We start from the raw sequence: 22,011 nt of genomic DNA, 5'->3' as shown, positions 1-22,011 counted from the left end.
ACAGCGAGACCTGGAGGGGCGTGATTGGGAGGAATGGCCCCCGTGATCTAAATCCGAGTGGTATTTCGCTGCTGGACTTCTGTGCTTGTCATGGATTGTCCACAATGAACACCTTGTTCAAGGAATATGATTGTCCACATGTGCACTTGGCACCAGGACACTCTAGGCAGCAGTTTGATGATTGACTTTGTAGTTGTATCGTCGGACTTGCAGACACATGTCTTGGACACTCAGGTGATGAGAGGGGCGGAGCTGTCAACTGATCACCACCTGGTGGGGAGTTGGCTCAGATGGTGGGGGAGGATGCCGGTCAGGCCTGGCAGACCCAAGTGGTTGTAAGGGTCTGCTGGGAACGTCTGGTGGAGTCCCCTGTTAAAAAGAGTTTCAACTCCCATCTCTGGCAGAGCTTAAACCATGTCCCGGGTGAGGCGGGGGACATTGAGTCCGAGTGGGCTGTGTTCCGTGCCTCTATTGTTAAGGTGACCAGCCGCAGCGGTTGCTAAGGCAAAAACTCTGGCATTGGAGGAGTTTGGAGAGGCCACGAAGAATAACTTCTGGATGGCTTCGAGGAGATTCTGGTACACCATCTGGTGGCTCAGGAGGGGAAAACAGTGCTCCATCAACACTATGTACAGTGGGGATGGGGGGCTGCTGACATCAACACGGGGCATTGTGAGGCGGTGGAGGGAATACTTCGAAGACCTTCTCAATCCTAGCAAAATGTCTTTCTATTCTATTCTACTGTCATTTAGCAGACGCTTTTATCCAAAGCGACTTACATTTGAGAGTAAGAACAACACAAGCATGAATTCAAACAAGATGGGGCGTCATAATTAAGTGATAGTCAGACCGCTTTGAGTCCAGCTGGACCCAGGTGCTGTCATGTAGTGCTAGAGGCAGTGCATATCATTTTTTTTTTTTTATTTTGTGTGTGTTTTTTTTTAAAGTCATTTAATTTAAATATGAGATCACGATTTCATCACACAATCTCAACTTGGGCATAAGTGCATGATTTCATCACACAATATCATTTTGGGCTTAAGTGCACACAGCTTCTTCAGTACTTGGTTGAGCCAAAGAGCTGGACAAATCTTTCTAACTCATTTAGTTAAGCTAAATGTGGAAATGCTCCTTAAACAACTGAGTCTTTAGGTTGCTCTTAAAAGTGGATAAGGACTCTGCGGATGTGTCTTCTGATGAGGAACCAGAGTCTGGGGACCCTGGTGTTGGCTCTCCCATCTCTGGGGCTGAGGTTGCTGAGGTGGTTAATAAGCTCTTCAGTGGCAGGGCCCCTGAGGTGGGTGAGGTCCGCCAGAGTTCCTTAAGGCTCCGGATGTTGTAGGGCTGTCTTGGCTGACACCCCTATGCAGCATCGCGTGGACATCATGGAACAGTGGACCAGCTCAACAGTCTCTGCAGGGTCTTGGAGGGGGCACAGGAGTTTACTCAATCAGTCTACATGTGCTTTGTAGTCTTGGAGAAGGTATATAACCGTGTCCTCTGGGGACTCCTGTGGGGGGAGTATGGAGTGCCAGAACCCCTTGTATGAGCTGTCCTGTCTCTGTACAACCGGTCTCAGAGCTTGGTCTGCATTGCTGGCAGTAAATCAGATCCTTTTCCAGTGCGGGTTGGACACTGCCAAGGCTGCCCTTGTACAGGGTCCACTGAAAAAAGGCAACTTTTCTTGGTTCACCTTGCAGAGCAATTGCGGAAGCGGTTTTGGCAAGAGAAGGCCTTGAAGGAAGAAAAAAGTTGCAGCTTCAACAAACCCCAGGATATTCCCTTGGAAAAAAGCAGTGTCATGTGCTGAAGAAGTGCAACAGGAACCACAGTACAGAAAAGTATTCATAATGAGTAATGAGATAAATATACATGCCGCAAATGTAGGAAAGATAAACCATAGGTTTGTGTAGACTGCTGAACTGAACTGAACTGAGCCGTTGGATGTGGCAATGCTGTAGGGGATGCTTTTGTAATCCGCCTGCTCAGCTACTGATCCACCCTGCCGCTGACTCAACCGCTTCATCTAGGAACTACACAGCCTGGGGCTTTATTTATAAAACTGTGTGTAGCAATGCAAGCTACTGGTGGCTGTTGTGATTGGTGTTAACGCAAGGGGTCGCTCCAGTTACGGGTACTGAGAATGTATAGAAGAAGAGTGCCTCAGGTGTGGGGCAGGTGATTGTATGTGGAAGTGTGTGTATTGTGAAATGGCGGTTAGCCTGTGGTAATAAAAAGTTCAGCATAACTAAAGCCGACCTCGACCATCTATTAGAACACAAACACGACAGTGCTTGCTGCGCAAAAGCAAAATGCTGCACACTTCTACTTTCAGATTTATAATAGCCTGCGCAAGCAAAGCCCACACCTGTTTCCATTCATAAATGAAAATCAACTCTAAAGCGGGCGTATGTGATGGAACGCCTTCCCACACCTACATTGTGGCTATAAATGGTCAGGTGGATGCCTATGATACATATTCATCACATTATTTGCATGATGGCCCCCCTCTTAAATCCAGTGTCTATTCCTCTGCCTTCAAGCAAGCTCGGGTTACCCCCCTGCTGAAGAAACCCACTACCAGCCTGTCTGCCTGCTTCCATTCATGTCTAAACTACTAGAGTGTGTCGTCTTCAGTCAGGTGTCACAGTTCCTACAAGACAGCAACCTGTTAGATCCATATCAGTCTGGCTATTGGCAAGGCCACTCTTCTAAAACTGCTCTCCTGTCAGTTACTGATTCCCTACGGCTTGCCAGATCCGCTGGTCAATCCTTATGCTGCTGGACCTGTCTGCTGCCTTTGACATGGTTAACCATCAGATCCTCCTCTCCACACTCTCGGAGCTTGGCATCTCAGGATCTGTCCTTTTGTGGCTTGTCGTACCTCACAGGAAGATCCTTCAGAGTATCTTGGCGAAGGGGAGTGTCCAGATCACATGAGCTGACAACAGAGGTGCCTCAGGGTGCTTGGCCCTCTTCTCGTTTCATGATACACCTCCTCACTTGGTGCAGTTATTAACTCTCATGGTTTCTCCTACCACCGCTATGCAGATGACACTCAGATTTTCCTTTCCTTCCCACCTGATGACACAACAGTCTTAATGCGAGTATCAGCATGCCTTGCTGATATCTCTGCATGGATGAAGGATCGCCACCTAAATCTGTCCAAGACGAGTTTATTGTCTGTCCAACCAATCCTTCCTCACTACCACCGTGCCACAGATAAGCATGCAGCTTGACTCTATCACTCTTGTGCCTACTTCTTCTATTAAGAATTTTGGTGTCATGGTAGACAAACAGCTGACCTTTAAGAACCATGTTGTCTCGGTTGCCCGGTTGCAGATTAGCTCTCTACAACATCAGGAGGATCAGACCCTACCTAACAGAACACACGACCCACGACGAGCCTGGTCCAGGCTCTGGTCATTTCACGCATTGACTACTGCAACTCCTTACTGGCTGGCCTGCCTGCATGCTCAGTTAAACCTCTGCAGATGATCCAGAATGCAGCAGCACGTCTGGTCTTCAACCAGCCCATAAGAGCTCATGTCACTCCGCTGCCAATTGCTCTTCACTGGCTTCTAGTTGCAGCGGAACAAATTCAAAGCTCATCTTCTGGCTTACAAAAAATAACCCAAATGGCTCCTGTCTACCTTCACTCCTTAATCCAGAGCTACACTCCCTCTTGACAGTTACGCTTTGCCAGAGAAAGTTGCCTTGTGCTCCCACCACAACGTGGCGCAAAGTCAGTAGCTAGACTTTTTTCCTTTGTTGTTCCTCATTGGTGGAACGAATTACCAAACTCTGTCCAATCTGCAGAGTCCTTATCCACTTTTAAGAGCAAGCTAAAGGCTCGGTTGTTTAAGGAGCATTTCCACACTTAGCTTAACTTTTCGATTCATCAGAATGAGTTAGAAAGATTTGTCTAGCTCTTTGGCACAACTCAGCACTGAATAACTTGTGTGCACGTATGCACAGGATGACATTGTGTGATGACGTTGTGATCTTGTATTTAAAAATGGGACTTAGAAAAAACAACAACAAAAAAATCAACAACAAAAGCACTGCCTCTAGCTCTACATGACAGCACCTGGGTACAACTGGACTCATAGCAGTCTGACTGTCACTGAGTTTGTCACGGTGGTTGCCTATAGTCGGAATCTCCCAGCTGTCCCTGAAGGCATCCTTCCTCCAGTGCGCTCCTGATTATTGATGCGCTCCTGATTATTGATGCGCTCCACCTGCGCTGCGTGCTTTATATACCAGTGCACAACACCACTCCTTTGCCAGATCGTCTTGGTTAACTCCCTGCACTTTCCAGCCCTGATTTCTGCCTGCCTGCCTGTTTTTGATCTCCGACCCGTTTCTGACCTGGATATCCGGATTTATTGCCTGTTCCCTGTCTGGTAACTCTGATTTGACCCAGCTGATAATCTGACCCCTGGACTGTCTATTTGGATTTGGATTTGGATTTGGATGTGGATTTGGATCTTGGATTAATGCAACCTGTTTCTCTCTCTCCCTTCCGCTGGAGGAACCATCCGGACCCCCTCCCCTTCTTTGAACACATACCCAACTCAAAGTCTCAGTTTAACCATCATCTTCCCTTGCTAACCCATCCTGTTTCAGCAGCCCCGACAGACGCAGCGGATCTCCTCACTGTTATTGCAATACAGGAATTCTCAATTTCTCCCGCCGGTACGTAATCATCTGTATACATAAATCCCCATTTTGTCACCTGTTCTCACCTCGGCTCTCCTATTCTCGCAGGCTAGCGGGCTACGAGACCGGACCCGGTTTTCCTGGAAGCCACTCACTATTATTCAATAAACCTGTTTTCAATCCAATCCTCTGTCCTGATACTGTTTTACGGTCCAGTTTGCTAAATCCCTCACAGAGTTATGACGTCCCATCTTGTTTGAATCCTTGCTTGTGTTGTTCTTACTCTCAGATATAAGTCACTTTGGATTAAAATGTCTGCTAAATGACTATAGAATAGAATAGAATAAACAAAGAAAAATTAACTAATTTACTGTGTTTTGTTCAGATATGTTTCAGTGTTTTGTGATGCAAAATATAAAAAAAATATATATTTAAGAAAATGAAAAATGGCACAGTAACTTCTTTTTACATGGGATCTTTATAGTTATTGTAATAGTGGTAGATAAAAATGTACTTTATTAATCCAGAGGGAAATTCAAGTGTGCAGCTGCTGCATAAATAAAAAACCAAAAGGCATGTTGGAATAAAAACCTCACAAAAACAAGCCATAATGGCACAAACCTGCATGAAATAGTGTGGTAAAAAAATGAATCTAAAGTAAACAGGAAAAAAAGATTCTATCATCTCTACAGATTTGAACTGAAGGGAACATTAGATGTGTCTTGCACTTGTAATCAAGGTGGGAGAGCAATATGCAGACTACTTAATTTGAAAAACAATGGGTCAGTAAGTGGGATGATTAACTATGTTAGAGGAAGGGGGCACTGCAGGAGAAACTGAAAATGCTGGTAAATTTAGTCTTAAAGGCAATTGCATTTCTACACTGACTGTAAAAAAAATAAATAAATAAACAGGGCAGCACAGAAAAAGAGTAATTTAATAAAGGTTCATTTATTACAGTCATTGATGTGTTTCTCTCTGAGATAAAGAGGAGATTTTATCATGAGAACTGTGTTATAACGGAAGGCATACAAGGGGGTGTGAACAGAGTGAGGCTTTGTCTACATGGCACCAAAGCCAGTTTAGGTGTGAAAACAGTGGTGAACACGAGGAGAAAGGCGTCAACATTCTCACAACATTACTGTAGTACATACTAGAAGGCTGTGGGGGTTGCTAAAGAGTAACACTCCAAAGGTAGCTCAAAACAACACATGCACAGATAAAGGCTCACTGCGTCTTGCAGGAAGTACACATTGAAAGCAGAAAAGAGAAGATGGCTGGGGATTCACTGTGAAACAAAAGAGAAACATTTCTTTGGACTAATGAAGAAGTGGTGCGTATTCTTAAAAAAACTCTGGACTACAAAGCATAAAACACTTGAGGAAGGGTGGATTGGGAATCGACGCGTTTTTCATTACATTGACGTCATATCCTGTAGTGGTGCGGTTACGCTCTCCCCCCAGATGGCAGAGGACTCAAACCTATCCACTTTGGTACCTGGTTTCAGACATGCTTGGTTTTATGGAGGCTAGATTTTACTGCAATCCGGTGTGTGGGGATCTGAGACACTATTTTTCTGACTATTCTGTTTACAAGATTCTTATTGGGATAAATATAAATAACTCACCTGAAAATTACTATTTCATTATGGATGAGACTGAAATTCCAGAAAAATTAATATTTTATGCTTTGAAATTTGGACAATAACATTGAATTATCAAAAAAGAAAAAAAAAGACAAAAAGAAAGAAAGAAAACCAGATCAATATCCTAATCTGATGGTTTAGGTTTAGCTTTAACTGCCATGTGCACTGTTGCATGTTCTACTAGTTTAGCAGCAACCTGTGCACACATGGACTACGAAGAAAAAAGTTGTGGTGTAAGAGACCTAAATCAGAGACACACAAACATCTGATATTCATATAAACAGCTTCCACAAGTTTGTTACTCATGAATAAAAACTCTTTTAAACTTTTAGTTTGATGAATCCTGACCTGAGAGTTTCCAGTTTGCAGTCTGGACTCTTCAGTCCACCACACAGCTTCTTCAGTCCTGAGTCCTGCAGGTCGTTGTTACTCAGGTCCAGTTCTGTCAGACTGGAGGACTGGGAGCTGAGGACTGAGGACAGAGGTCCACAGCTTGTCTCTGAGAGACCACAAGCATTTAGCCTGGAGAGAAAGTTACAGAGAAAATGCAGGTAAGACGTAACAAATATTACAATGTTTGGTTTGTAGTTTGATGTTTAGAGAATGGACACATTTACAAGTGATGGAATAATCTTGTATTGATGACATTGTGATAGATCTGTGAGGGACATAGCTAGTCATTAAATGATTGTGATCAGGACTGTTTTTACAGGACACTGTTATCTTTAGTGCCCCTGGGAGTGAATACAGTTGTAGAAAAAGATCAAAGGACTTTATTGCCTTCTTCTGTGGTTGGTCAACGTGAACCTCACTCCAGGGGTCCAGCACGAGTGGAAGAGAGACAACTGTTCCATAGGGGGATAGGCTAAATAGGGATGTGTCCTGAGACTGGAATCTAGTTATAACATTATTGGCTGGCCTGTGTTTCCACGTGTCTTCTGGTTGTGTTTGAACTGAAACAGATCTGAGTGTCTGTTGTTCATTGAGAGAATTTTCCTAACAATAAGTGTTTGCTGTAAATAAATAGTGTTTAATATAGGGCAGGGTGATTAATCAAATTTTATTCTCAATTACAATCTGGGTTTTCAATTATCATAAAAATGAAGTGATCCAATATTTTTTACTCCTTCGTAGTTTACTCTTGTGCTGTTTTCAGTTGCAAATCGAGCACTACTGGCATTACAGCGCTCTGCTGCAGACTCTTCCCACAGCCCCAACTGCTTTGGCTTTATTCAAGAGTTTCCAACATCTCTCAAGTTAGACTGAAGAGTCACGACTAAATAACCCACCAGCTTCCAGAGAAATAAAAGGATAACAAACCTTATAAACAAACATAAGTTTTTTTTTTCTCACCAAAGACCAGTGCTCAGTTAACACAGTGAACAGCCCGGGATTTAAGAAACACATCAACACTTTAGACAAACGGCTTCCCTTGCTATCTCATCACCATTTTAGTGGAGTGTGTTTGCTTGTCCTGTATGATGAGTGTCGAGAAGGATGTGGCTACAATCCAATATTTCGCCACCGCTACGGACCTGTGGTCAAGCCGCACCATAGAGCTGTATATAAATCTCACAATGTCTCCAGACTAATTTTTTTTCTAGATCACACTGGGCTGAACATAGCTTCTGGTCAGAGACAAACAATAACTTCAATCAAAATAATAATGATTATCATTTTTGCCAGAGCAGCCCTACTTTGTTGTAATCAACCACATTTATTTGTTCTGCTTTGTTTTTATAATCTTTCAAGAAATGCTGTCACACTGTGGTTAGCATTTATTTATACAGCACCTTTTACAAAGGCTTCACAGAAGTAATAAACTTGATAAAAAGAGAAATAGCAAAAACAGTCATATAAGCCTAATTTTAAGTAAAAGCTTATTGTATCTGAAGAGTTCAAACTATGTAGAAATAATGGCAAATCTACAGTGTGGTTGTGTCCGTGACAATCAAATTTTTAAAATACTTTTGTTTCCAAAATTGTATGTTTGTGTACTTTTTCTGTACCAAGTAAATAATTAGGAGGTGTTACATATTTGTGCTTATGTTGTGGAACACCCCAAGTTACATTCTGCTGGGCTGCTCTTGTGAGAGTTTCTGGTAGATGACAAGCACCCACATGTAACCGTCTAGAAGAGATGCTGCAGGTTGCAAAATGATGCTTTAGATCTGAACATTTTGCAAGGGCCCTGAAGCAGCCAATGAGGTATTAATTTCTTTTATTCTGTATTTTACTTTGATGATTATATATATATATATATATATATATATACATATACATATATATATATATATTTTTTTTTACAAGCTGTGCACATAATTTTATGTTAAACTGACACAATGTGGGTTTTTTCTTCCCTTTTAACTCTCTAGGTGTCAAAGTAGCAATTTTGTACCAGTCAAGGTAACTGAATGAAACCATTCATATAACAGAGGTGTCGGTTTACGAAGGACCTTTATATATGTGCAGCCTCCACAGATGGTCCAGTCAGAACAGATGAGGTATACAGCACCAGTCCAACACAGTTCTCCTTATGCCACGCTTTATTGTTGCTGAGTCACATTCTACGTATAAACACATGTATATCTGTAAGTCTGTGGTTTCTATCAAGAGAAAAAAAATACACAGAATGATCCTACGGAAGCTGAGAGTGGTCATGATCACATGATTTTTTCTCGTGATAATGGATTATTTAAAAACAGGGTGGCAGGGGGCCTGGAGATGTTCCTGGTCCATCACAGAACCAACACAGAGAGAAAAACATTCAATCAGACTCACACTCACTCCTAGAGAGAGTTTAGAGACTCAAACCAGCCTAACATGCAGGTCTTTGGACGGTGGGAGGAAGCCGGAGAAAACCCACGCAGAGAAGGAGAACAACCAAACTCCACACAGGTTCCCCCCAGAACTTGTTAATATATAAGAATTATAAAAATAAGAAAAATTACGTATGTACATTAATTAATTATATCGGATTTTATTGAGTGTGTTTGTGGTCTACAGGGAGCAATGTTGACTTCTAACTGCTGCAGGATGATGCAGGCATCCTTTCTAGATAGAAATGACTTCCCAAAGTCATCTCCATCCTTTTTATGGGAAACTGAGAAAGTAGTATTAAGAGCATAATCATCTCAATTTCCACCTACAAAGAAAGAAAAACAACAAGAAGCTGAGCTGGAACAGAAAATAAAACAACTACAAACCATCATCGCTTCTAAACCAACTGAAGAGACAGAAAGCAAACTAAGAAAATACAACTTACAACTGAATGAAATCATAAAGAATAAGACTATTTATGAAGCATCGACTGTGACAAGAACATTTTCATCATGACAGCAGATGTGGTGAACTATTAGCAAATTAGCTCAAACAAAAGCAGGAAAAAACAACCATCTCCAACATTAAGGACTCGGCAGGAAAGCCGACCCAGATACCCGAAGAGATTAATAACATGTTTAAAGAATTCTATGCAAACTTAAACTCATCTGAGAAAACAGATGAGGAAAGAATGAAGTTATTTCTAAACAACATCAACCTACCACAGTTAAATGAAGATCAAGTTAACATGCTGGACTCACCAATAACACATGAAGAACTTTACACTGCTCTTAAATATCTGCCTAATAACAAAGCACCAGGACCCGACGGCTTTCCTACAACATTTCTGGGTCATTCTAGCACCCCTAGTTTGCTGAGTCATGTCTGAAATACAACATAATTCCAATATACCAGAAAACATGAATAAATAAGTCCCTCACAAACCAGAAATGCAGATACTAAACTAATACAGTACAAGATACTCCACAGAACTGACTACACAGGGCACAGGATGTTCAAAATGGAATATTACTCAGACACCTTTACTAACTGCTCTAAAAACACCATGATAATTACATCCATGCCATATGGCACTGTACACCAGTTCAACAATTCTGGAAATAAATCCCAGAATGTCTTTCTCATTCCACGAGCTGTCACATCACTCTGGAACCCTCAATCTGCCTACTAAGCCCTGTTTCCACCGACAGCTGCGAGTCAGGACACATTTTTTGTGTTTTCACACGAGAACACTGGGAAAGGTACCTTAACATCTGACCCGACCCGTCCTACTTTGTTGGGTCCCTTCTGTTGGGGTACCAATCTAACCAACCTGACCCAAAAGGGTGGAGTTTGACACACTGTGTTGATTGGTTGAGAAAAAAAAAGTCACTTCATATGCAACCTGCATAAAATCAAAGCAAGAACGGCTCCTTGTTTGGAGCAAAATATTTTTTGTTGATTAAATCTCTGTTTAAAATGGTGTTATGAAGCACTGCTGTAAGGGAAATCAAAAGGATTATCATTTTCATTATACTTGATCCTGATCCTGAACTAATCATTTATTAGTTTTAGAAATTAACTTTGTATCTACTTTGTAGCAGTTTGCATTTTAATCACTAAGAAGTAGAAAATGTATTCAGCTGCATTCTTTGTCAATGTGTGTGTGTCGGGAACCAAGACTAAAGAAGAAGAGAAGAGGAGATCACTGTGTCCCTGACTCCCTATACCTTATCTTAGTAGAGAATGCTCAAACCTGTAAGCCTTCAAGTGTGTAACTACTTTTCCATGTGCAGTGGAAGGACTTCATGAACCTCCCCTATATATGCTTTGTAATGTGTGAAACAACTCAGTGTGTGTATCATACCTGTATGGTGCATACACTCCTTGCAAGTAAAATTGTATACATGAAGTAATGCTCTGTGTTCTTTTTGTGTTGAAAGGTTTAGTTTTGCAGTGCTTGTGTTGGGGAGAATTTCCCTAACAACCACCAAGAAAAAAGAAACTGTTGGTAATGCCATCCTCCTCCTTTGTTTCTTAGTCGTGTTTTGGTTTTACTTTAAAATGGCACTGTGATGGTGTTATGCTATTACGTAGAAGAGGCACCTATCGCTATCCATAGGATATGCCTCTCAGGTAAGGTTACGATGGCTGTGGAAACAATGAAATCATTGTTTACAAACCATATCCACACCCTAACTGTTGCGACCCGCACCCGTTGGAGGAAATTAGTCTCTAAGTAACACACAAACATCTCTATGAATAAATCAAACAGTTCTCCTTTTAGCACTTACTATCTCAAATAAAGCAATACTCATGAACTGGAAATCAAAAAGCCAAACCAACGTCACACAATGAAAAAACTGGGAGTACTGATTTCCAGTCTAACTTCTGCAGGAACAAAGGACCTGCAATAGCTTCTTCATGCTTTGGATGCAGCAGTCTGTCTCTGAAGGAGCGCTGCAGGACTGTCAATGTGTTCAAATGTTAGGTGGTGGGGAGAAGGATTGTCCTTCTTCCTGGATGAGAGTGAGGTATCTAAGCATAGCATTTGTATGGTACACACTCAAGTTTTTACCATATAAGGTTCTCTGTCCTACAGACTGGATTGACACAAGAACATGCATTCCATGCAAATGAGCATCCTATAGGCAAACTCTATGATTGGAGGACACAGGACTAAGGGATTTTCTTTGTTTAAACCCTATATAAGACAGAACGACACATCAGGTCTTTAGGTCTTTGTTCTGGTTTTGGGACCTCCAGATTTTGCTGCAGAAATCTGTTTTGATGTCTGAACTTTTGTAATAAACTTCTTTTTATTATTCAAGTCAGCGTCCAGAGACGTTTTTGCCTGAAAGCCAATTTTTCCACATCTCCTGATCAAGATACATCAAATCTAACATCACGAAGTACTGGTCGTGCAGTGCCTTTTTTCCTTCAGCTGACTTCCAGAGGGCAATCTGAAAGACAGGTGTGTTTTTCTCTTCTTTTCTGGGGAGAGGAAAGGGGGTCACTCCGCAAAGCTCTCTGTGTGGGTATGTTTGTGGAATTGTTGTCTGTACAGGTGTCTCTGCTAAATTTATTGTAAGTTGTTTTTTCTCTCCACATCGCAGGTGAAGTGTAGACAGGGGGGTAATTGATGTAGAAAAAAGAGGGACAAAGAAAAGAAGCAGACAAGCAGCATAAAGGCTGCGAGGAAATTTATAGTGAGGACAGAGATCCTGCACTTGTAACAAGGGAAAAGAGATGGTTAAGCCTCAGAAATAGTGAAGTGTTATGAGTTTTTGGAGTTTCTAAAATGTACATTTGAAAGTTTATAAATTTATGCAAATTCAGGGTCTGGGCCCAAAGCCCTTTGAATCGTAAGACATAAGAATAAATTAAAGCCGCAAGCGGCATCCATCGGGTCCGAGCGGCCTGGACCCCGCCACCCGATGTTGCCATGACAACAGGTGGTGTAACGCGTTAAGGACCCAACAAGTATGAATCCTGTCAAGTTTGGTGGAGTTCCCACGTATTCCTGTGGAGATATGAGCAAACCGTGTTTCATGGCGAGAAGGTCATTTTCCGTCGGTTGCCACGGTAACACGCTTTCTGCTATTAGAAAGATTTGAATATCGTTTGGTCCCCAACTTGTGAGGAAGGTTCCCACCAAGTTTGGAGTCAGTCGCACGAATCCCCTCAGACTAGTTCGTTCAAATACGATGTGTGTAAAGTGCAAAAAATGGCCAAAAAATGGACGCACACGCCAAGATGGCGGGCACCCCGTTGCCATGACAACAGATGTTTGATTGACTTTTTTGCTCGACTCGGGGTGTTACACGTGTGTGCCAAGTTTCGTGTTCCTGCGTCGAAGTAGACGTTTGTGTCCCCATTATATTGGGGGTAATTTATTTTTTCTAGGTGGCGCTGTTGAGCCATTTTTGCATTGAAGTGTATGCAGTCCATAGAATATTGCAATTTTCGCCGGGCTTGAGGTGTGTGCCAAGTTTCACAACTTTTCATGGGTGTTTAGGGGGTCAAATTAGGGGTCGAAGCGCTTAGGAGGAGAAGTATAATAATAAACATAGCAGAAACAATAGGGCCTTGCCATACTTTGTATGGCTCGGACCCTAATAAATTGTTCAGTGTCATTTGGACTCCAGTTTAGAGCGATTAGTGGTGTAAAAGCAAGAGTGTAAGAATCTCAGGCCTGGGATAAGAATTTGATAGAAAAATTGTAGGATTTTTAAGGAATTAAGATTAAGATGAGAAGAAGATTTTGTGAGGCATATAAAAGTAAAAAGAGTTGAGTCAGCACTGACGGAGAGGGTGTTGGTGTGAGGTTGAGTGAGAACAGCTGTGTGTGTGTGTGTGTGTGTGTGTATGATAGGAGCCGCGGTGTGTGCGTAACTCTGCTAGAGTGTCTGATTGGGCTGAGAGGGCATATGTGAGTTAGGATGAGTGGGAGTGGGCAAGGAAATAGGTGTGTGCATGTGTTTCTGTGTGTGGTTGGGGCGGGGTTAAGTGCATTTGTGGGGGGGGGGGCCTAGGCGGGCCTGGGGGTGGTGGGCCTTGGGTCTGCCGCTGTCCTCATCCTCTCATTTCCCCGGGGCCGGGTCCCGGGGTGGCTGCGCTGGTGGGCTGCTGGCTCTATGGGGGTTGGGTCAAGGGGTCAAGGGGGGGTGCTTGGGGCTCGCTGTGCGCTGGTCCGCCTGGGGTGTCCCCCACGGGGCATCGTGGGTGGGTTGTGTGTGGCGTGATTGTGTGGTGGTGAGTGATTGTGGGTGCGGCACGGGGGAGGGTGTGAGTGTGGGGTTATATGGGGTGCAGGTTGAAGTAGATGGGGAGTGGGGGGAGGGAGCCAATAGCACCCTGGTTCCCGGGGTGTGCGGCTGGAACATCGGGGTGTGTGCTGGCCTACGCCGGGTGGCTGTCTGGGGGGGGCCTGGTCCTCCTAGGCATTTTGGGGGCACTCTGCCTTTGGGGGGTGGGGCGGCCACCTCTGGGCTCCTGGGGCTCTGGGCCCTTCGCTTGGGCTGCCCTGGGTGGCTGGTCCCTGGCGGGGCCGGCGGCTGCTGATCTTGGCCCACTGGGGCCTGTGCCCCAGGACCGTGGGGGGCTCTTGCTGGGGCTCTCCTCTGCCACCCTTCGGGTGGGGCTGGAGTCGTCTTTGTGGTGGGGTGGCTTGGGTTGGTGCTCCGGGTCTGCTGCTGAGGGCCCGGCCCAGGCCCTGGTCTGCCTCTGGCCTCCGTGGAGGCGAGGTCGCATTTGCATGATCCCACTCACCACTCCTCATCACTGATCACTCCTTGTTTCTCATGCTCTGCATGCTGACACAGTCACTGAGTTGTCTAGTGGGTTTTTAATACTAAGCGATAATTATAAAAAAAATTTTTTGTATTTTTCCTGTGAGTTAGTATCTGGTCGCTGTTATGTCTTTTTGATTTGGTTATTATTTAAAAACTCTTAATGACTGGCAGCCCTGTTTTTTTTTTTTTGTTTGTTTGTTTGTTTTTCTGTGTGTGTGTTTCTGCTTTTGTAAAAGTTGTAGGAAATTTTCTGGTGTGTTCATGTACAGGTGTAACAGTTTGTTGTCTGGTGATGGTGTGGATTGAAGGGTCGTTTCCTTCTGTCTGTGATCTTTTTGTCTCCTTTCTTCTTTCCCTTTTGCTCTTTTTGCTATTTTCCATCTTTTTCTGTCCCCTCTGGTCAGGTCCAGCAAGATTACATAGATTCCGTGATTCAAAGTAAATAAATAAATAAATTAATCACATTATCAAGAGGAGCCTTACCCATAGGCCTCCCCTTGGCAGAGCAAACTTGTTCAGCACGATATAGCAACCAGATTATCATTTTGCTTGCTATGATGCTGGACAGGACAAGTTAAAAAAAAAAAGAGTGTCTGATGTGTGTGTGTGTGTGACCAGCTGGGGTGTGGTCTGAGCAAAATTAAAGTTTTCAATGCATGTTTGTGTTTCTATAACTTTTAAATGATAAATTCTTTTCAAAGGGTTTTCTAATAAGTAATAATCTAATGAACTGCTATTGAAATGCTTCTGTATTTCAATGGGCCAACTTTTCAGAGGTAACTCAATAAACCTTCGGAAAAATGAGCCTTTTTTGAGGAACTTCATCTAAAAATTTTAATTGTAATAATGAGTGTCTGCAATTTGGCAGACAGACTATTATTTTGGCAATAATTTAATAGATTTTCCTCAAAAAGGACTTTTATATATGTGTGAATGTTCTGTTAGTGGCTAAAATATTATTAATTGCCTTGCGCATTTCCGGACACATATTTTTTTGTGTTCTTTTATGAACCACTACAGAAAATTATGAGGGTGTTTCTTTAACATCACAAGAAAATCAGTTTCTGTGTCTAATTTGGATGGAAAACAGGGACAGAGTTTATTTCACTGTGTTACAACCAACATGCACATATGGTCCGTGTACGTTCAGGCAATTCGTTTTTTCGTTTTAAACCAAAATCAGAAAAATGGAAGTACTGTCGTTTTTCTGTTTTTTCATTTACAATCAAAATCGTAAAAACGGATAAACAGAATCGATTTTCCTTTCTTACTAACAGAATTCAAAGACAAAAACAAGAACATCCTCATTTAAAATCCGCCCTGTTTTTGGATTTTGGTAATTCCTTTTTTTTTATTTTTCCTTCTGAATTGAAAGGTGAAGACATGTTAACAGGCTGTCTGGAAGTTAGAATAATTCTTTCAAAATAAAAGCCTAGATTAATGCGTAGCACTGTGCAAGCACATACTGCGTTGACTCATACACAACAATATTAATATGTTCGTTCGGGCAGACAGCGACCTCAAGGTGATGACAATATTAATAATAATAATAATAAAATAATTAAATAGATAGATAGATAGATAGATAGATAGATAGATAGATAGATAGATAGATAGATAGATAGATAGATAGACAGACAGACAGACAGACAGACAGACAGACAGATAGATAGATAGAAATTAAAGCCTAGTGGGTAACAAGTAACCAGGATTAAAATGATTGTTCACAGTGATCACAGTGCTGTGAACTGTTCATAGCTATTATTCCTTGCTGGCTAAGTTACATTGAACGTCTGCAATTTACCTGTACCAAGCCGTCAAATAACATGGTGAACAACTTAATCTGCCAAAGCGGAAAATCAGCATTTTCATTCAGATTTTTCCAGTGGGTGGGTCATTTTGTGCAGTTTTCTCAATAGTAAATGTAAATGGTGGAGTCTAGAAAAGTTGTTTCATCAGTACAGCAGGAAAACTTCTAATATTCAATTACCTTACACAGCTGCTGTTACTGAATCACCACAAGGTGGCAGAATACATGAGGGAAATGGACTGGACTTTTGGCAGGCTACACATACTGAAGACTTTATTCCATGTGGGAATGCCAAAGATTGAAACAATATACCATCCACTCCAATGTACAAAGGAGGCTGTTGCCACAGTTTCCACAACAGTGCCTGATATGGAGCCTGAGTGAAATTAGGGTGTAATCAAGACCTGTTTCTATGTTTATATCATCATAGAATAAGCGTGGAGCTGTCACCCAAATAAAAAAAAAATGGGACCTTATCACGTTATAATGTGATATGTTTATTTTAAGAACACAGCCTGTACTGTATGCAGATGTTGTTACGACCTTTATTGGAGCAAAATACATTTTATGGAAAATATTCTCATCAAGCAGAAACATTTCAGTTCTTTTTGACAATGATTAATTAATGATTAATTATAAGCAACACGGTGCGTCACCTGCCTGCACGCAGTGAGACGGTGCGTGCATGTGTCTGAGTTGCAGTAGAGTGTGTGCGCTGCTTTTAGTTAATAACTTGTCTCCTGAAATTAAAAATGAAAATTATAAAGGCTCTATGCACAGCTGGGACTGGGAGAAATAAGTTGCAGACACAAAGACGTGGTCCTGTCTACTTAAAGGGTGAATCCCATTTCACCCCTTGGCCCTACCCCTTAGCCCTTCCCCTTCGTTTTGCGCGTTCACGTGAAGGGGTAGGGGTGTCCCAATTCCTTTTAGGACCGAGGGGTAGGGGTAAGGGGTAGGGCTATATACCCCTTCAAACGAAGATTTTTCAGAGGCACACTTGAAACGGAGGGGTATGAAAAATTTCCTGTTCTATATGAGAAAGCAAGTGTTTCTACGCACATCACGCTTTCTTGAGATGCAGGACAACACACACTCGCAAAAAAAAAAAAAAAAAAAAAAAAAAAGGCACAGAGAAAAGAGCGTATACCAGCACACACGATTAATTTTAATGGCATGCAAAATTCGTACTTTGCGTCCTACATATGCCTGTCGATAAGCAATAAGTCAATTAATTGCACGGTAACGAAAAAATGAGCGCAACAAGTTTGCCGCCGCGATAGTTTTCATTAGCCCCCCCCATCTTACTGCACCATAGACTGTGTATGACAACAGGTTTCACTATGCAGTATCTCGACTGAACGCTGTTGTGGAGTGATCTCTCTCATGTCATGTTTGACAGCAGCATGTAGCAGCACGAGACCGTGGTGAACCACTGTGCGAGCCGGTACGCTGCGTTTGTTTACAGGGCTACTCTCACGCATCGGCCGTTAGTCTCGTGCATTTGAATGGCTTCTTACGCTCTCACGCTAAACCTCCGATTTCTCACGCTGGAATACACTTTAAGAATACACTTTAAGAGCAATGCCGGCTAATATTTATTGGTTTTTTTTATTTAGTTTCTTCCAGTATCTGTGTAAAATGTTCTTTAGTGACTACTGATGACGTATGTGACTGTTGAAGGGGTGTCCCAATTCGTAGGGGTGGGCTTTTCAGCCCTACCCCTTCTAGCTCCGTTTTAAGGGGTAAGGGGCAAGGGGTAGGGGTAAGGGGTAGGGCCAAGGGGTGAAATGGGATTGGGCCAAAGAGTGCAACGTCATGTCCTTGAGTCAATGCAGTATGTGCTTGCACGATGCTACGTGTTAATCTAGGCTTTTAATTTGAAAGAAATATTCTAACTTCCGGGCCGCCTGCTAACATGTCTTCATCTTTCAATTCAGAAGGAAAAATAAAAAAGAGGAATTACCAAAATCCAAAAACAGGGCGGATTTTAAATGAGGATGTTCTTGTTTTTGTATTTAAATTCTGTTAATAAGAAAGGAAAATAGCTTCTGTTTATCCGTTTTTCCGATTTTGATTGTAAATGAAAAAACAGAAAAACGACGGTACTTCCATTTTTCCGATTTTGGTTTAAAACGAAAAAACGAATTGCCTGAACGTACACGGACCACATATCACTTGCTTCATCTGTACTGATATAAAAAATAGGGATGAAGTTCGTTGTGCCTGTGTGAGCAGTGAAGACAGCTTTAGGAGTCAGCATGCGTGTCTGTCTGGGTGTGTGAGCTTCTGCTGATGTGATGTAATGCCTGTAGTTGATTTTCTGCTTTACATGTTTGCATAGACAATGTTTAGTCTTTATTATTTTATGTAAAGGTGTGCATTATTGTTATGATCTCATTGGAGGAAGTATTGGTAAGATAGTGTATTAGTTCTATAAGAGGATTTAGAAGTATACTTGAGGCGTACAGGAGATTTTAAGAGACGACTGTTAGACTATTTTTCCTTAGGATAGTCACATTTACTATTTTTACAGCTGTCACAGCTGCTCTCTTTAAGTGATAGAGTGGGAGTAGATTGTTTATTTAAGTTCACCCGGCTCTGGGATACTTATAGAATTATCAGTTACACTACAGAAAGGTCTGTCACCTCTGACCCTTTTTCCTCTCGGCAGAAGATAGGCGTCTTTTTTTTTTTTAAGAAGTTTATCTCTCTCTCTGCCATGAGCAGCAGAGGGGTAGCAGACCCATTACTATTTGTATTTTTTCACCTTTTCCTGTTTTTAGATTTAAGCTATGGGAAAATAAAGCCTTATATGTCTTGTTATTTTTCCTTTTTCTTTAAAGAGGCCAACAGAGCCTAAAATTGGTTTATTAAAAAAAAGAGAGAGAGAGAGAAAAGGGAGGGAGATTAAGTTAACTCCTCCTTTTAGCGTTTAATAATCTTTGTATTGTTACATTTATAAATTGTTTTGAATTACGGCATACTGAATTTTTGTTTGTTTTCTTTATATGATTTATTTGGATCGAGAGTCGAATCAGAGCTGAACCGACCAGGCTCTCCGAGACCTCAAGGGTGTGGCAGTCACCCATCTGTACCGGATGACACATCTCCCCTGAACTGCTCAAGGCTACTGTGCATTTTATCCACAAACATCTTGTCACCTGCTTTATATATATATATATATTAATGCATAGTTGTTTCAATACATGCAAACATGGTATCGTTTTTCTTATTTTTTGTTAAAACTCAAGTGAACATAACACACTTTAGTGGTGCATATACATACTAGACGACACATATCAGAGAGTACATGGTATATTTACTCCGACAGAAAAGCTTGGCTACTTATTGACTATCAAAATATTTTATTCTTCATTTATTCGTTTTAAAGTGATAAATCATCGAAGGTTTAAATGGACTATTGAAAGAATGGTTTACTGATATTACAATGCGGTTTTTGATGTGATTTTGTTTTGTTAATAAGTAAAGGCTTTTTGGTTTCCTCTGAAGTTGGTAAATTTGTTTTGCAGGTTTGTGAAAGCGAAATAAATAAATAAAAATAAAAACAACACAAACAAAAAGAAATTGAGTGTAATAACACAGTATTGGATATACTACTTTTTTGGGCATTTCCTTTTAACTCATAAAATAGAAAATTATAGAAAGTTGGCATCATGTCAGAGAAGGACAAAACTTCAACTGTAATTACTCCAGTTGATTTTGTCCAGCAGAGCTACCCTCTTATTAAAGGTACAGCCAAGATTTCAAAGAAGTGGAACCGGCGCTGGCCAAGCATCGACCGCCCATGGCCGATCGAGGGGACACTTAATCCAGAAGTAATCAAAACAGTTCAAGTGCTGGTGGCTACTTACAAAGCAGATCAGAATAAAAAGAAGGAGAAAACACAAGCAGTGGTTATCCAGAGTCTGCCATCATCAAATCAACCATCACCACAGCAGCAGCCGGATAAAGTACAGTTCCAACCACCTCAGTCTGCACCATGGCCTCCAGTTAACTGTTTCTCACCGCCAGTTTATGGCCCGCCACAGACCTGGAGAGGAAGAGGAAGAGGAAATTTCGGGAGAGGTAGAAATTTTGCTCCACCCTTTCAACAGCAGCCTGAAGTGTGCTATAATTGTGGTTCGCCTGACCATTTTGTTCGCAACTGCAACAGCTTAGGAGAAAGTTTTCCCAGAGACAACTACCGAGGGCGACCCAGAGGACAGTCACGGCCGCCCCGAGGACCGGTGAACCCCTACAGGGGCCCCGATCCTGCGTACTAGGGATGCCCAGAGGACCTGAAGGGGAGGTGTCAGCTGGTAGTATCAAGGCCAGAGCAAGATCCAACAATAAAGGTGAAAGTAAATGATCGACCGGTAGAAGTAATGCCGGACTGCGGAGCCGCTTTTACCTGCCTTGGGCCTGAAGATGCTATACATCTCCCCATGTCTAATCAATTGATATGGATGATCGGGTTCGAGGGTGTGAAACAGCTGGTTCCTCTCACAAAACCAATTGAGCTTTGCTATAAAAATCGCAAGATTACAATGCCGATTTTGGTGTCGCAACAGACCCCAATTGCACTTTTGGGAAGAGATGTGTAGTGAAAACAGTCAGTTGAGGACACGCTGTCCGCTGAGCAACCTGTCTGGGAATTGGGGAAAACAAGTTGATAAGCCAAGATAAGAGCAATATATCCAAGGACAACATGACCTGCCAAGTACAAGGTGACCGGTCAAGATAAGGGCAATATAACTGTTTTCTGGGAATTGTGAAAGGTGTGTGAGTATGACTGAGTGGAAAACAGATGTTCTCTGATTGGCTGGAAAAGATAGGGTGAGATGGTGCGAGGGAAAAGGGGGGTCGAACAGACTTAAAAAGTTCTGCTTGGCAGAGCTCTGGTCAGTTCGTGTTGTTTGAATTCGCCAGCAACCTTTGTGCAACTGCAATAAACCATTTAAAGAAAAGTATCGGAGTCCGATTCTCTTTAAGCGCGAGTGAAGTTAACTGTCAAAGCCGGAGCCGACCGGGGAAGAAGGAGAGAGGGAAGCAGAACAGGAGCTCCAGCCGGGAGGCGCGCCCCTTCTCGTGGACGGAGCACGGTCTCGGAGTCGGGGACTCGACCGGGCAAAAGCCACAACAGATGCTCTATGCAAACTGAACTGCATAATGAAATGTACCCCAGACGGATGTTTGGTGGACGTACCAGAAGAATCTTATCGTCAGTTGTTAATGACAACAGAGATTTATGCTTCTGCAGTCTTTTGGATTGGCGACCTTAGTCCAGAACTTTTGAAACCTGTTACCCTATGGGAAAAGTTCATTGTAGCCAATACACCTTGTGGAAGAGCTCCAGGACATCCATTTCACTGTACACTCAAGTACTTCAAGGACGCTGCTAAATCTGATTCGGAGGAGTGGCTGAGCCGCCAACCAAAGCAAGTGCAACTTCAATCAAGCTGTATAATTCTGGGACCTCAAGGAGCAGCTTTGAAGATAACCAAGGATGATTATCTGAACAGAGAACATGACATCCCAGAAAGTGTTCCACATGCAACTTTGAGGATAGCAGAAGAGTATGAGCAGAAACATGTTGGAGAGATGATGGCGGAAGCAGAGAAAGCTATCTTTGTACCACTAAAAGAGAATCATCTCATCTGGAGAAGCAAGGATGATCAATTCATTAAGATTATGATTTCAGCTCAAGGCCATGGCAAACCACAAGTGGTGCAGATGACACAAGAGTCGGTCTTCAGCGTCATGAGGGACTCTGACTC

General features: G+C 42.4%; 1 protein-coding gene across 1 annotated transcript in view; it reads right to left on the bottom strand.

Moving 5' to 3' along the window:
- Positions 1-22,011, bottom strand: part of LOC121653796 (NLR family CARD domain-containing protein 3-like) — a 63,737-nt gene that overhangs the window by 17,989 nt on the left and 23,737 nt on the right. Inside the window, exon 9 of the mRNA XM_042007459.1 lies at positions 6,656-6,829. Within this exon, the coding sequence (XP_041863393.1) occupies positions 6,656-6,829 (174 nt within the window). The remainder of the gene's footprint in view (positions 1-6,655; positions 6,830-22,011) is intronic.

Source organism: Melanotaenia boesemani, chromosome 2, assembly GCF_017639745.1.
Source record: "Melanotaenia boesemani isolate fMelBoe1 chromosome 2, fMelBoe1.pri, whole genome shotgun sequence".
NCBI classification, from domain to species: domain Eukaryota; kingdom Metazoa; phylum Chordata; class Actinopteri; order Atheriniformes; family Melanotaeniidae; genus Melanotaenia; species Melanotaenia boesemani.
This window is presented reverse-complemented; position numbering and strand designations above follow the sequence as displayed.